The 13,816-nt window shown below is 51.6% G+C and overlaps 2 protein-coding genes across 3 annotated transcripts in view; both read right to left on the reverse strand.

Annotated features, from left to right (window-relative positions):
• B3GAT3 (beta-1,3-glucuronyltransferase 3) overlaps positions 1-3,435 on the reverse strand; it is an 11,540-nt gene extending 8,105 nt beyond the window's left edge. The window contains exons 1-2 of one of the 2 annotated variants that reach the window (XM_032153112.2): positions 3,267-3,435; positions 1,901-2,075 (exon numbers count right to left, since the gene is read on the reverse strand). In XM_032153112.2, coding sequence (XP_032009003.1) covers positions 1,901-2,075; positions 3,267-3,348 — 257 coding nt within the window. In that variant the 5' untranslated portion in view covers positions 3,349-3,435. Of the gene's footprint in view, positions 1-1,900; positions 2,076-2,453; positions 3,245-3,266 lie in introns of those variants that run through there. The other variant, XM_032153114.2, reaches the window with a different exon arrangement.
• Positions 3,436-6,739: 3,304 nt separating this feature from the next.
• GANAB (glucosidase II alpha subunit) lies at positions 6,740-13,391 on the reverse strand. Its single transcript, XM_058438814.1, has 14 exons — positions 13,242-13,391; positions 12,806-13,041; positions 12,584-12,710; positions 12,402-12,481; positions 11,791-11,887; positions 11,397-11,498; positions 10,972-11,215; positions 9,203-9,267; positions 8,962-9,038; positions 8,778-8,852; positions 8,489-8,602; positions 8,253-8,365; positions 7,983-8,083; positions 6,740-7,842 (listed from the first exon to the last, which is right to left on the reverse strand). Exons 1-14 carry the CDS (start codon positions 13,378-13,380, stop codon positions 7,733-7,735), a joined length of 1,680 nt encoding a protein of 559 aa, XP_058294797.1. The 5' UTR covers positions 13,381-13,391; the 3' UTR covers positions 6,740-7,732.
• Positions 13,392-13,816: the final 425 nt, after the last annotated feature.

The following is a 13,816-nucleotide window of genomic DNA, read 5'->3' on the forward strand; positions in this document are numbered from 1 at the left end:
TTTTTTTTTTTTTTTTTTTGAGACGGAGTCTCGCTCTGTCACCCAGGTTGGAGTGCAGTGGCGCGATCTCGGCTCACTGCAAGCTCCGCCTCCCGGGTTCACGCCATTCTCCTGCCTCAGCCTCTCCGAGTAGCTGGGACTATAGGAGCCCGCCACCACGCCCGGCTAATTTTTTTTTTTTTGTATTTTTAGTAGAGACGGGGTTTCACCGTGGTCTTGATCTCCTGACCTCGTGATCCGCCCGCCTCGGCCTCCCAAAGTGCTGGGATTACAAGCGTGAGCCACCGCGCCTGGCCTCTTCTGTACTTCTTTATCCTTCAGATCTACCTGCCTGTCCCAGGGCTGGTGGTGTGTGCATGTATGTGTGCATGTCGCAGGTGGGGTCTAGAGCTTCCTGTGCGTGAATGGGACAGCCATCTGATTCCCAGAAGATGTATTAACACCCTTATGGCTATAGATCCAAAACCACATTCCCCAATTGGTTTTATTAGTAAAACCAATTACATTTGATTTAAAACAAAAGCAAATGTAAATCACTAAACACAGTGCCTGGTAGAGAGTAAACACACTGTAAGTAACAGCTGGTATAACTATTTCTGGACCCTAGTATGACTATCAGGCCAAGCACTTTCAACTTTTTTTTTTTTTTGAGATGGGCTGTCTCTGTCGCCCAGGCTGCATGATCTCCACTCACTGCAACCTCCGCCTCCCAGGATCAAGCAATCTTCCCACCTCAGCCTCCACAGTAGCTGAGATTACAGGCATGCACCACCACGCCTAGCTTTGTTTTTTTTTGTTGTTTGTTTGTTTGTTTGTTTGTAGAGACAAGAGTTTCACCATCTTAGCCGGGCACGGTGGCTCACGCTTGTAATCCCAGCACTTTGGGAGGCCGAGGCGGGCGGATCACGAGGTCAGGAGATCGAGACCACGGTGAAACCCCGTCTCTACTAAAAATACAAAAAATTAGCCGGGCATGGTGGCGGGCGCCTGTAGTCCCAGCTACTCGGAGAGGCTGAGGCAGGAGAATGGCGTGAACCCGGGAGGCGGAGCTTGCAGTGAGCCGAGATTGCGCCACTGCACTCCAGCCTGGGCGACAGAGCAAGACTCTGTCTAAAAAAAAAAAAAAAAAAAGAGTTTCACCATGTTGCCCAGGCTGGTCTCAAACTCCTGAGCTCAGGCAATCCGCCAGCCTCGGGCTCCCAAAGTGCTGGGATTACAGGCGTGAGCCAGTGTACCCAGACAAGCCCTTTCAACTTTAGTCAGGGGGTTTTAACTTTCTCGCCAAATGGTCCCTAAGGAGAGAGAGTTAATTCACTGCCAAGCTCAAAATTTCTTTGAAATGTTATTGTTCTATCTTATAATTTGGTAGGAATTTTGTATTTTCCTTCCAGAAAAAGAACTATTTTTTTCTTTTTTTTGTTTTGTTTCGTTCTGTTTTGTTTTTGAGATGGAGTTTCACTCTTGTTACCCAGGCTGAAGTGCAATAGCGCGATCTCAGTTCACTGCAACCTCCGCCTCTCAGGTTCAAGGGATTCTCCTGCCTCAGCCTCCCAAGTAGCTGGGATTACAGGCATGCACCACCACGTGTGGCTAATTTTGTATTTTTTGTAGAGACGGGGTTTTGCCATGTTGGCCAGGCTGGTCTCGAACTCCCGACCTCAGGTGATCCACCTGCCTTGGCCTCCCAAAGTTCTGGGATTACAGGCGTGAGCCACCGCGCCCAGCCTGAAAAAGAACTATTTTCCTACAAATATTTGAGTATAGATGTGGTTCATTTATCCTGTCTTTGGCATGCCCTAGTTTGAGGAATAACTCCTAGCCCAGTGCCTCCCCAAACTCCTCATCATCAACTCCAAATTCTTGGACAATGCAGACCTCTTGGGTGCACCAGAGCCCATACCTGGCATAGGTGGGGGTAACAACATAGATAGTAGGCAGGGCCTCCGGTTCAGGGGGCTGGGCAGGGGCAGGGGGTGGCCGTCGGAGTTCCGCTTGCAGCTGGGAAATCCTCAGATCCTTCTGCCGTAGCTGCTCGGCTGCTGCCCGCAGGGGAGGAAGGCAGTCACATGGCTGGCCTGGTCCCAGGAAGCATTAATGGGGAAAGAAGGTGGGGACAGAGAACCAAAGAATGTTCAGCATCCCAAAGGGCGGTAATCTTCTCATTAATTCCTAACCAATGCAGGTATCCCTTTATGACTTCCCTAGTAGCCTTTTCTACACCTCTGGTGTGGGAAACTCACTGCCTCAAGCAGCAGACCCTCTCCAACTTTAATAAATTCCATTGTTACAATTTTATGTTGGATATTGAGCTGATTCCATCTTTTCTACCTGCTGGTCCTAATTTTGCCTTCTGGGCTCCCAACAAGCTCATGTCCTTAAACAAGACAGTCTTTTCAGAGTCCAAGGTGCTAACCATTACACTATGGAACGCCTTTAGGACAGTCTTTCAATACCTGAGGATAACGCAGTGGCACTGTCCCTAAATCTTTGCATAAGGGGCAGGGTTCGATCCATTCCCTTGGCTGGGTGACCAAAGACTCATTGTTAAATTCATTGATTCCATCGTAGAATAAATATTTATTGAATACTCTTCCTAGGAGGCACTGCCTTAGGTGCTGGGGATACAGCAGGGAACAAAACAGACACAGTCCCTGCCCTCATCAAGCTTTCAGTTTAGTGGAGGAAGCAGACACTAAGCAAATAAACAAATTAATAACATTATTACAAACTGTGATGGGGCCATGAAGAAAATAATCAGGAAAGAGAATAAAAGGGAATGGAATTAAGAATGGTAACTTTAGCTATAGTGGTCAGGGAAGGCCTCTCTGAGGAGGTGACATTTGAGCTAAGACCTGAAGGATGAGAAAGAGGCAGCCCGGGAAGAACTGGAAGAAAAGCACCCCAAGCAGAGGGAACAAGTTAAGTGCTTGAGACAGCAATGAGCGTGGGGTTTTCGAGAAACGGTCAGCAAGCCAGTCTGGCTACAGCAGAGCCAGGGAGAGGGGTGGAAATGGGGTTGGGAGAGGCGGACGGCAGCAGGATCACGCGGGGCCTTGCAGGCTCTGGGAAAGAGTCTGGATTTCATCCGAGGTGCGGCGGGCAGCCGCGGTGCGTTCTATAGAGAGGGCAGTACGCCTGCGGCCGCAGAGCTATCCGGAGGGCCGAGCGGATGAATGGTGTTTGCCGGGGGTTCATCCCCAGGGCGGGATGCACGGCGGCGGGCGCCCTCGGGCCAGCCCGCCGCACCCCCGCCCCGCCCCGCTCACCGAGCTGTACCAGCGCGTAGAGGAGGCCGGCGATCGACACCAGGAAGTAGGCGAGAAACACGTTCTTCAGCTTCAGCTTCATGGCCGCGCCGCCGCCCGCGCCTGAGCAGGCGGGGTCTGGAGGGGACTAGGGGTTCCCGCCCCAAACCCCAGCTCCTGCCCGCAGGCCCCGCCCCTGCAGCGGCTCCGCCCTGCGTCCCGCCTTCCTCGCACTCCCCTACCAGCTCCCAGCTGGGGCTGGCAGCGCCGCCAGGGCACGCTTCCGGTCATCTGTGCCCCCCTTGTAGACTTTATTTCCGGTCCCACCGCCAGGTTCCGGGAACCACGGGGTGGTGAAGTCATATCCGGCGTGCCAAATCGCGTGGCCAGCCGTCAAAACCCCGGGTAGGTACAGAATCTCGAGTAGGCGCACGTGGCACCTACCTCGAGACCCGCCCCCTCATCACGGAATTGCATGAGAAAGCCAGTCCTGGCGCCCAGATCTTCACCTTATTCATCCATCCAGTCAGTCACGCCACCCAATAGCAGTTGCTCAATACTCATTACACAAATGAATGAAATCTAAGGCCCACCACATGATCCTCTGGGTGTCTCTCCTGGAATCCTCACTATAATACTTTGAGATAGATAAGAAACTAGTTTGACAAAAATTCTGTCATTGCCACAGGGCAGTCTTGTGTCCTTTCTAGACACCCGATTCCAGCATCTCTAGTGTGTCCTCTGGCCCACTTTTTTTTTTTTTTCTTTTTTTGAGACGGAGTCTCGCTCTGTCGCCCAGGCTGGAGTGCAGTGGCGCAATCTCGGCTCACTGCAAACTCCGCCTCCCGGGTTCACGCCATTCTCCTGCCTCAGCCTCTCCGAGTAGCTGCGACTACAGGTGCCCGCCACCACGCCCGGCTAATTTTTTTTTTTTTTTCTTTTTTCTTTTTTTTCTTTTTTGAGACGGAGTCTCGCTCTGTCACCCAGGCTGGAGTGCAGTGGCGCAATCTCGGCTCACTGCAAGCTCCGCCTCCTGAGTTCACGCCATTCTCCTGCCTCAGCCTCTCCGAGTAGCTGGGACTACAGGCGCCCGCCACCACGCCCGGCTAATTTTTTGTATTTTTAGTAGAGACGGGGTTTCACCGTGGTCTCGATCTCCTGACCTCGTGATCCGCCCGCTTCGGCCTCCCAAAGTGCTGGGATTACAAGCGTGAGCCACCGCGCCCGGCCCACATTTCTTCAACAGATGACAACAGGTGTGCCAAGTGTTTTAACTACCAGGAAACTGATTGGAAATAGTTCCTGAGCTGGGGAATTCCATGAATGCATCCCCTTCCTCCGTGATCACAAGCACAAGGCATCCTTCTCATTTTTCTTTTTTTTTAAAAAAAAAAGGGGGCCTGGCGCAGTGGCTCATGCCTGTAATCCTAGCACCTTAGAAGCCCAGGAGTTTCAGATCAGCCTGGGCAACAAGGCAAAACCCCGACTCTACAAAAAAACACAAAAATTAGCCGGGTGTGATGGCGCAGGCCTACAGTCCCAGCTACTTGGGAGGCTGACGTGGGAGGCTGAGGCCGTGGTGAGCCGTGATCATGCCACTGCACTCCAGCCTGCCTGACTGGGTGAGACCGTCTCAAAAAAAAATAACCCCCCAACCCCTCCCCAAAAAAAGTTTCTAGTAAAATAATCTCTGACTTGTGGTCAGTCTACAAAATGAGGGGGAGGGGTAACAGTATACTTCCTGTCACTAAAACAATGGGAAACTTTAAAAAGTGCTGTTAGCAGCCGGGCGCGGTGGCTCACACCTGTAATCCCAGCACTTTGGGAGGCCAAGACGGGCAGATCACAAGATCGAGACCATCCTGGCTAACACGGTGAAACTCCGTCTCTACTAAAAATACAGAAAAATTCGCCGGGTGTAGTGGCGGGCGCCTGCAGTCCCAGCTACTCCGGAGGCTGAGGCAGGAGAATGGCGTGAACCCGGGAGGCAGAGCTTGCTGAGAGCCGAGATCGCGCCACTGCACTCCAGCCTGGGCAACTGAGGGAGACTCCGTCTCAAAAACAAAAAAACAAAACAAAACAAAAGTGCTGTTAGCTACAAGCAGAAGCCTTTAAGTTGGGCACAGTGGCTGATGCCTGTAATCTCAGAACTTTAGGAGCCTGGGAGGTCAAGGTTGCAATGAGCCGGGATCATGCCACAGCACTCCCAGCACTCCAACCTGAGCAACAGAGGGAAACTATGTGTCCTCAAACCCCCACATCCCCCAAAAGTTTAGTTTGAGAAACAGCTATCTGACCTTATGGCTATTTCTATCCAAGAGGGACTCCATTGGCTCTGATCACCACTTACTAACTAGGTCTACTAAAATGTGATGATCTTGCTGGGCTCTTCTATGAAAACATCTAGCAACCCAAGGAAGGCTTGCACTTGCTCATTTTGCTGAATCAAGGATGCTCATGCTGGCCGGGCACAGTGGCTCATCCATGTAATCCCAGCACGTTGGAAGGCCGAGGCAGGTGGATCACTTGAGGCCAGGAGTTCGAGACCAGCCTGGCCAACATGGTGAAACCCCATCTCTACTAAAGATACAAAAATCAGCCAGACGTGGTGGTAGGTGCCTGTTGTCCTAGCTACTCGGGAGGCTGAGGCAAGAGAATCGCTTGAACCTGGGAGGCAGAGGTTGCAGTGAGCCGAGATCATGCCATTGCACTCCAGCCTGGGCAACAGTGAGACTCCATCTCAAAAAAAAAAAAAAAAAAAAAAAAAAACCCAAAAAGGATGCTTATGCTGAAGCCAAATGAAAATGTTAAGGCCCATGGCCAGGCACGGTGGCTCATGCCTATAATCCCAGCACTTTGGGAGGCCAAGGCGGGCAGATCACCTGAGGTCAGGAGTTCAAGATCAGCGTGGCTAATATGGCGAAACCCCATCTCTACTAAAAATACAAAAATTAAGCTGGCCATGGTGGCAGGTGCCTGTAATCCCAGCTATTAAGGAGGCTGAGGTGGGAGAACTGCCTGAGTCCAAGAGGTGGAGGTTGCAACGAGCCAGGATCACACACTGTACTCCAGCCTGGCGACACAGTGAGACTCTGTCTCAAAAAAAAAAAAAAAAAAAAAAAGACGCAGGGCGCAGTGGCTCACTCCTGTAATTCCAGCACTTTGGGAGGCCGAGGCAGGTGGATCACCTGAGGTCAGGAGTTCCAGACCAGCCCGGCCAACATGGTGAAACCCCATCTCTAATAAAAATACAAAAATTCGCTGGGCATAGTGGTGCATGCCTGTAGTCCCAGCGACTCCGAAGGCTGAGGCACAAGAACTGCTTGAACCCAAGAGGCAGAGGCTGCAGTGGGCCCAGATCACGCCATTGCATTCCAGCCTGGGCAACAGAGTGAGACTCAGTCTCAAAAAAAAAAAAAAAGGAAAGTAAATGTAAGGTCTCTAGGCTTCTAGGGTCTGTGGCTCAGGCTAGAACTAGAATCCAGACTACCACCAATTATTTATGGTTTATCCCTTTATTGTTTCTCCTTTGATCAAAACGTGTCACAGCTGGGAACCAAGAGGAAGTAAAAAAAATACCCACAAATATTCCCCCTGACTCCCCATTAGTCCTCCCCCAACCCCCCACCCAGGGCTTCCAGCCAACCCCGAGCACACATGATCATCTCCCCCCACCCTCAGGCTTCTCCTAGCAATAAATACAGGTGACCATGATTCAATGAAACCACAACTGATTTCTCCATCTTAAATGCCCCTCAAAGGAGACAAGAAGGGGGCAAAGCAAGTTTAATGCCCATCCCCTAAGAGGTGTGGAAACGTCTTTCTGCCAAGGGACAGAAGAGGTAGAACTGCCCCTCTCAGAACTGCAGCAGCTCTACAAGGAATCGGGGAGAGGAAAAGGATAGAATGAGAGGGAAAAGGATGTTCTTTAGCAACCTCACTCCTTTGATCCATTCATCCCGTCCCAGGTAAGGGGTGGTCCCAGTGTATCAGAGGGACATAAAAAGGGGAGTAAAGCCTGGAGGAAGAAATGAAAGGAGGGAGAGCAATCTGGTGGGAGGGAAGGGGAAAAGAAGCCCTAACTCATTGCCCTCATCTTCTTCCAAGAAATGGCATCAACATACAAGAGGCATGAATGGATAGAGTCTGGGGGAGTTCAGGGCTCCTAAATAAGGGAAAGAGAAGGGGCGACAAGGGCCCTGTGGTTTCCTGGTGTTCCTAAGTGAATGTGCTCCAGTTAGAGCAACAGGATATTGGGGAAATGAAGGGAAAGAGTTGGTATCAACGGAGTGGGAGAGGTGAGGAGATCACAAGAGGAATTTGGAGCCCAGGGTCAGCCCTCTCATCCTGCCCAAATGTTGGCAGAATCTGGGTCTTAGACTAGCATAAGTGAAGTCTGGGGAGGGCCGAACTCCAAGGCAGAAGAAAGAATATCTCTCAGCATTACTGCTCCCCTTCCCTCCCCATAACCCAGAACATCCCTTGGGTTATCGCAGGTGAATACTCCAATCAGATGCCACATTGATGCCAGGCTTGCGCAGGACCAACACAGAGGTCTCAGGGTCATGCTGGAAGGACAGGCGGCTTTCTGGAGATCCTGGAGGAGGAATAAAAGAGTGCCATAGTCATACCAATGGGCTATAGCATAACAACTACGTTCCTACAGGCAAGGGCATCCCTAAACCTGCCCCGGCTTTCCCTCCTTCCCCCATCCTAGGGGCCAGATTGGTCACTCACCTTTTGTCTGGAGTACCACAGCTGCTGGCTTTCCAGCCCCTATTATCACCACTCGCTCAATCCAGATTGGTGTCTCAAAGTGTCCTTCAGGGTCTGCTGAGCTGGAGATGGCAAAAGCAGATGTCCATCAGGGGGAAAAATAACAGAACAGAAGGGAGGAGGAGACCCAAAGCAAGGTCAGGATGTGAGAAAAGAGCACAGTGAACTGGGAGCCCCCACAAGGATCAGGCCCCAGCAAAGGCAGCCAAGGAAGAGCGGGTGACCCATTACCTGGAGACAAGGGTGTTGCCAGAGAATGAGAATCGACGCAGCAGGAACTCTTGGCGAGTCTGATAGTTGAACGTGTGCCCATCATCCAGAAAGAGCTCTCCTTGAGCTGTACCCTGAGTAAGAAGTGGGATAGGTGAGCGCCTGAGCCCAAGAGGGAGTGAGGGGCACAACCCCAGGGAACTGAGTCCTAGGAAGGCAGGCAAATGGCTGAGGAGACTCGCTGCCCGTGCACTTACCTGAGGGCTAAGTGCAACAAAGAGAGTGATGGGGTCATCCTTCATACATTCTGAAGACCGCCGCACTCGCATCCATCGAGGCACGATTGACCCTCCACGCTGGAACACAGGGATCTAGGGCAAGAGCAATGCCAGGATGAAGTTGCCCCCTTGTCCAACCTTGGGCCCCACAGCATGTTTTGCTTACTCATGTATGCCCACGTAGGTACTGGACCCTAAGGCACACATTCTCTCCCCTTCTGGAAATTTATAGGGAGATGGAACTGGCAGCTGGACCAGGCTTACTCACACTGCTTAGAGTTACAGGCAGGTACAGGGTCTGGGGACCATGATGCTTCTGGTAGCTTTGAATGTCATACCACACCTGTGACAAAAGAGGTAAGATACCAGATCACTCAGTGCACAGGAGTCCCATCCTGTTTGCCTCCTTTGGCTTCCACCATCTTTCCCCACCATGCCCTTCCTTAACTCACCTCCCCTTGGCCAGGCAGATAGACCTGGACACCATGGGCTCCAGAGTCTGATACAGGGTGAACCAGCAACGCATCCCCTAAAATATGCCAGAATCAACTCTGAATAGGGGGATTAGTTCCCAGAACAGGGAACACCAAAGTGCCTGCCCTCTGCACCACCAGCTTCACTAGTCCCTCCTTGGGCATCCGCAGTGCTGCTTGGCCCAATGCCAACCCACCACCAACTGTCCTCATTCCTCACCAAGCAAGTACTGATCATCTATATTGAAGGTAGTCACATCTTGAGGATACTGCACCCACAGGGGCCTAGGAAGGAAGAAAGACAATAAAGGAAAACTTTTCAATTTTGGCACAAGTCAGAGATGCTCCTCCAGGAACTGGCAATAAGAAAAGAACAGCACAGGCCGGGCATGGTGGCTCACGCCTGTAATCCCAACACTTTGGGAGGCCGAGGCGGGTGGATCACCTGAGGTCAGGAGTTCGAGATCAGCCTAGCCAACATGGTGAAACCCCGTCTCTACTAAAAATACAAAAATTAGCCGGGCATGGTGGCAGGCACCTGTAATCCCAGCTACTCAGGAGGCTGAGGCTGGAGAATCATTTGAACCCGGGAGGCGGGGTGCATTCAGTGAGCCGAGATCACACCATCGCACTCCAGCCTGGGGGACGAGAGTGAGACTTTGTCTCAAAAACACAGAAAAGAACAGCACAGGGGTTACCAGGAGTTTGCAGTCAGACAGTCGGGCTGGGGTTCAGGTCTCAGTTATACAATCCAATCTTAGTCATTTAACTTCCTAAGCCATCTCCCTGCTTCTTCTCTGCCCCCTACTGAAACCATGCTGCACAGCAGCCTGCCAGTAGCCTCCTTGCATGTTTCACGGCCCTGGCTTACAACCCTGGCTTGCAAGGCCCTCCAGGAGCTGATCACACTTTCTTCTTAATCTCATCTCCTAGCTCTCCTTCTGCTTCCTTACTCAAGACATACTGAGTTTTTTTCTATTCCTAGTACATAACAAACTAATTTCTCCTTTAGATTTTTTTTTTTTTTTTTTTTTTTTTTTGGGAGACAGAGTGAGACTCTGTCGCCCAGGCTGGAGTGCAGTGGCGCGATCTCGGCTCACTGCAAGCTCTGCCTCCCGGGTTCACGCCATTCTCCTGCCTCAGCCTCTCCGAGTAGCTGGGACTACAGGCGCCCGCCACCACGCCCGGCTAATTTTTTTGTATTTTTAGTAGAGACGGGGTTTCACCGTGGTCTTGATCTCCTGACCTCATAATCCGCCCACCTCGGCCTCCCAAAGTGCTGGGATTACAAGCGTGAGCCACCGCGCCCGGCTTCTCCTTTAGAATTTTTGTACTTGCAACTCCCTCTGCTTGGAAGATTCTTCCTATGTAACATAGTCTGTCCCATTCATTCAGGCCTCATCTCACACAGCCTTCTCAAAAAGTTTTTTGTTTTTTTTTTTTTTTCCATTTTGTTGAGACAGAGTCTCCCTCTTCACCCAGGCTGGAGTGCAGTAGAGCAATCTCGGCTCACTGCAATCTCTACCTCCTGGGTTCAAGTGATTCTCGTGCCTGAGCCTCCCAGGTAGCTGGGATTACAGGCGCCACGACGCTCAGCTAATTTTTGTATTTTTAGTAGAGATGGGGTTTCGCCATATTGGCCAGGCTGTTCTCAAACTCCTGACCTCAGGTGATCTGCCCACCTCGGCCTCCCAAAGTGCTGGGATTACAGGTGTGAGCCACTGTGCCAGGCCTCAAAAAGGGTTTTTATGACCACCTAATCCCATTACCGTGTTGTATTTTTCTGAAAGAGCTTATGACTGCTGGCAATTTTCTTTAAATGTTTACTATTATTCATCTCCATTAAGCTCCCCTTCATGCTTGACCTTAATGATTTTCCATCCTTTACAAGGCTGTGGTGGGTGAAGAAAGAGACCCAGAGATGAAGCCCAGTCCCTAATGCCCCCAGCCACCTCAGCCCACTCTTCACAGCCCAAGTGAATGCCTCACCTCATGACAGGAATGCCTTCCCGATGGGCCTGATATAAGAGAGTGTACCAGAAGGGCAGCAAAGAATATCGCTGGCCCAAGGCATCTCGGATTATATCATTGTGCTGAGATGGTAACAGCCATGGCTCTCGCCGCCCAGTGTCCAAGTGGGCATGTGCCCGGAAGAATGGCTGGTAAGCACCCATCTGGTACCAGCGCACAAGCAGCTCTGGCTCTGGGTTTTTGAAGAAGCCACCCACATCCGCTAGTAGAGGGGAGAGAGGAAGCAGGTTGGAAAAGAGGATGAAGGAGAGATACTGCTTGAGAAACTTCCCAAGGCCCTAACTTGGACTCTCAACTCTCTTTGCTTACAACACCTTGGTCCTGTGCCCTCTACTTTGCCCCTTTCCCACCAAACCAAGACCCCAAATTCCTCCCTGTCTTACCCCCACAGAAGGAAAGTCCCACCAGCCCCAAGCTGAGACACATAGGAATAGAGATCTTCAAATGGTCCCACTCGGCAGTGTTGTCCCCTGTCCACACGGCTCCTGAGGAAGACAAGAAGTGGGGAGTTTGCACACGGTAAAGGGGTTCGGCTTTTTACATGGCTGACCTCCCACATCTGCTCTGGGTCCCCAGAACCCTGCTGAAGATGCAGTTCACAAGAACATTTGAACAAGGAGTGGACCTCCCTCGCCCTGACTTCCTTCAAAGCGCATAGCTGAGAGGAAGCAGATGCAGTGTGCAGCTCCCATTCCTCAGAGAGGCAGGTCCAGGTCCATGGCTCCTGAGATCTGGCCTTCACACCCTTCAGCCACAGCTCCATTCTCTAAACCTTACCAAAGCGCTGGGAGCCAGCGAAGAAGGCCCTGGCCAGGACAAAGGGGCGTTCCATGCCCCCAGAGCGCTGTCTCAGCCCATCAGCAGTCGCCATGTGCTGGGTGAGGAGAGAAGAAAAGAGGGGTAGTGAGGAGCAAAAGCCAGCTGTCAACTGGTGCAAGTTCCCTAGGCCTCAGTCTCTGGGCTGTTTTCCCTCTTTTCACCAACTCTCCTCTCTCAGCCCCTTACCACATAAAGGCCATAGATGTTATGCACATCCCGGTGCTCCCAGCCCCCATAATGCTGGGCATCCTTGAGCATGGTGACCTCAGGACCATTGAACACAGATGGTTCGTTCATGTCATTCCAGACAAAGAGGTTGGGAGCTGAGCCCTGGGAACGTGGGCAGAAAATGGGGACAGAAGGACAGAGGGGAGGAAGAAGACAAACAGTGTCAGAGAAGAGAGCTCCCAGGAATCTAAAAAGATGCATTTTTCAGGGCCCTCCCCGGATCATCAAGGCCCTCTGATATGTTGCAGGCAATCAACCATAGAAGGGTTGGCAAGCGGAGAGAGATTCAGGGAGGCAGGTGGGACAGACAGACGCAGGTCATGGGGAGAGGTCTTCCCTACCTCATAATTGTCATAGCTGAACATGTTAGCCCACCAGGCCCTCATCGTGGGATTAGTGAAGTCAGGGTAACCAGCTGAGCCTGGGAGAAGTTAAGGGTGGCTCTCAATCCTCTAAGGGGCAAAAGAGCCACCATTCTACCTCCCTGGCCAATCACCTCTCCCTCAATTCTGGGTCTGCCTACCTGGCCAGCACCAGCCCTCATAGTCAGAGCCATCCCGGGTTTTAACATACAGCCCCAGGTTCCGCAGTTCCTCGTGAACTCGGTAGCCGGAGTCCACCTTGATGTGGGGGTCTACGATGGCCACCAGCTGGGGGCAAGGAACAGGGGTGCTCAGGTCTCTTTAGGGCTAAAGTATGTTTCAGCCCTACCCTGAGAAGACCAAGCATGACTGCAACCCCTTACCTTCCGCCTCTTAGAAGCCAAGCGCTCAAGCATGGTGCGGGGCTGAGGGAAGCGACTGGGGTCCCAGGTGAAATACCGCTTGCCATCAGCATGTTCAATGTCCAGCCAGATAACATCACAGGGCAGGTTGTGATCATCGAAGCCCTGATCCACTTCTAGCACATCAGCCTCGTCCCGGTAGTTCCAACGGCTCTGGTGGTAGCCGAGGGAGAAGAGTGGGGGCAACGCCTGGGTTCCTGCAGGTTCATCGAGGGATGGGGGTCACAACGAGGATCAGGCCCAACACCCAGAAACTGAGGGAGACTTGTGAACTAGAGGCAGGCTGAGGGGTACAGACCTAGAAAACAAGCTGGGGCACAGGATCTCTGAAAACACATAGAATCACTCCTGATAAGAAAAGAGCAGAAGAATGAGGCTGTCAGGGAAAACCATGTACCTGTGAGACTAGCATATTGCCGGAAAACATCAGAGATGGAGGGCCCAAGCAGCAGGAAGACATCAATGATGCCAGTCTCTGACATCCAGCGAACATCTGTCTGTGGGGTCTCCCCAGAGCCCTGCAGGTAGTCCATCATCTTCCCAAACAGGGTCTGTATAGGGGACCACAGAGGGGTCAGACACCCCCTGCCCTCCCATTTCCCAACCCCAAGACAAAAAGCAGCAATTTTCTCCCAGAGTCCACACAGAACTGGCTCTTGTAAGTTGCTTTCAGTAAGACTAAATGGGGCCTCCTCAGTGAGGCTTTCCTGGACCACACTATCTAAAGCAGTACAGCCCCCACCCCTACTCCACCAGTTTGGGGTGGTTAAGTGCTAACAAAGACTCTTTCATGTCTTTGTTAGCACTTAATCACCCCAAACTCATCTTGCACTTTTTTTTTTTTTTTTTTTAAACAGAGTCTCACTCTTTTGCCAAGCTGGAGTGCAATGGTGTGATCTTAGCTCACTGCAATCTCCACCTCCCCAGTTCAAGCAATTCTTCTGCCTCAGCCTCCCGAATAGCTGAGACTAT

This window comes from Hylobates moloch, unplaced genomic scaffold (genome assembly GCF_009828535.3).
Source record: "Hylobates moloch isolate HMO894 unplaced genomic scaffold, HMol_V3 SCAFFOLD_5, whole genome shotgun sequence".
Lineage (NCBI taxonomy): Eukaryota > Metazoa > Chordata > Mammalia > Primates > Hylobatidae > Hylobates > Hylobates moloch.

What these genes read in the sequence shown, in the direction of transcription:
- GANAB (XM_058438814.1), bottom strand. Translation starts at nt 13,380, where the DNA reads ATGATGGACTACCTGCAGGGCTCTGGGGAGACCCCACAGACAGATGTT. An exon ending in CGCTGGCTCCCAGCGCTTTG is followed by an intron (nt 11,499 to 11,790) that starts GTAAGGTTTAGA and finishes TGTCTTCCTCAG; the next exon opens with GAGCCGTGTGGACAGGGGAC. An exon ending in AGATGATCAGTACTTGCTTG is followed by an intron (nt 9,039 to 9,202) that starts GTGAGGAATGAG and finishes GGCATATTTTAG; the next exon opens with GGGATGCGTTGCTGGTTCAC.